Source organism: Pelodiscus sinensis, chromosome 6 (genome assembly GCF_052426305.1).
Source record: "Pelodiscus sinensis isolate ZL-2025 chromosome 6, ASM5242630v1, whole genome shotgun sequence".
NCBI lineage: Eukaryota > Metazoa > Chordata > Testudines > Trionychidae > Pelodiscus > Pelodiscus sinensis.
In genome coordinates this window covers 19,429,572-19,430,821 of record NC_143057.1, presented here as the reverse complement: position 1 = coordinate 19,430,821, position 1,250 = coordinate 19,429,572, and the positions used below count along the sequence as shown (strand labels likewise).

Here is a 1,250-nt window from a genome sequence, read left to right as displayed (position 1 = left end):
CTCGTACTCTTCTTCCCCTTTACGTTTTCTTGATTTCATGTGAGAGGAGGAAGCCTAAAGAAATACATTAATTTCATTAATATTTTAAAAGATACTCTTTTTGGTTTCCTTCTTCTGTTTGTTTACTTCCTTAAATGAAAAGGAAATGGAAAGTAAAATACTCAAGCAGGGAAAACTCCACAGAGAAAATATGAAAATACTTACATTCAGAAACATAGATTTAAATCACAGAAGGGTACAAAAGAGCTTGAACGAGTACCAGTTGTTCAGAAGACAGAGACTCCAAGACATCATGAGGAGTTTGCTGCAGTTTTGTCTTATGCTGCTCCTCTGCGGCGAAAGTTCATGTCTGGATTGTAACAGACTTCCTGTTCTACAAAACAAACTGAACAGCGACAGTTTGGAACACCTGGAGAAAATGGGTGGACCGTTTCCCTTCCAATGCCTAAATGAAAGGTCAGCTTTCAAGGCCACAGATATCCTCAAGGTCCGACTGGCCCAGCAAGAGAACGCCAAGGCAGCCATCCAGCAGATCCTCCAAGAGCTCTTCCAGATCTTCAGCAAGAATCTCACCCACGCTGCCTGGGATGGGACTTCCATAAAGGAATTCCAAAATGGAATCCACCAGCAGATTGAGAAGCTGGAGGTGTGTTTGAGTGCCGAGGTGGAAAAGGAAACAACCTACCCAGGAAATGAGAGCCTCCTGCACACCAGGCTGAAGCTGAGGAGGTACTTCCAGACAGTAAGCCATTTCCTGAAAGAAAAACAATACAGCCGCTGTGCCTGGGAGATCATCCGCTTGGAAGTTTCCAGATGTTTTCTCGTTCTCAACATACTAACAAAGAGACTTGAACATTAAGGTATTCGGTATATCCGTTTTTTCCTAGAAAATAATGCAAGTAATATTGTTGGAAGAAAAGAGCTGGACAGAGCTGGCTTTATACCTCCTATACATGTATCCCAATCTTTCTCCCATTGAAATTTTACCTATACAGATTATTCAAGCTCATGTAATAATACTATTTTAGAGCAGCTTATAGTTTGGTGGTTGCTTACCACATCTACAAATTCCACACGAAAAACATAAAGATATATCATTACCAACAACTAATGAGAAAACCTCAAGAGTAATAACTCCCTGTACCAAATGTATCTTTGCCCGGTAACTGTCTTAGTTGGGGAAAGGAACAAGGAGAAGCCCGCTTGAGTAACGGCCTAATAAGACAAGATTTCAATGAGGACTATGGACT

At 41.2% G+C, this 1,250-nt stretch overlaps 1 protein-coding gene across 1 annotated transcript; it reads left to right on the top strand.

The window, feature by feature from the left end:
• The first annotated feature begins 292 nt into the window (after window positions 1–292).
• Window positions 293–859, top strand: LOC142829910 (interferon beta-like). The gene has a single exon (XM_075932191.2). It carries the CDS (start codon window positions 293–295, stop codon window positions 857–859), a length of 567 nt encoding a protein of 188 aa, XP_075788306.2.
• The last annotated feature ends 391 nt before the right edge of the window (window positions 860–1,250 follow it).

Excerpts from the sequence above, each read along its gene's own strand:
- LOC142829910 (XM_075932191.2), top strand. The coding sequence starts at position 293 with ATGAGGAGTTTGCTGCAGTTTTGTCTTATGCTGCTCCTCTGCGGCGAA.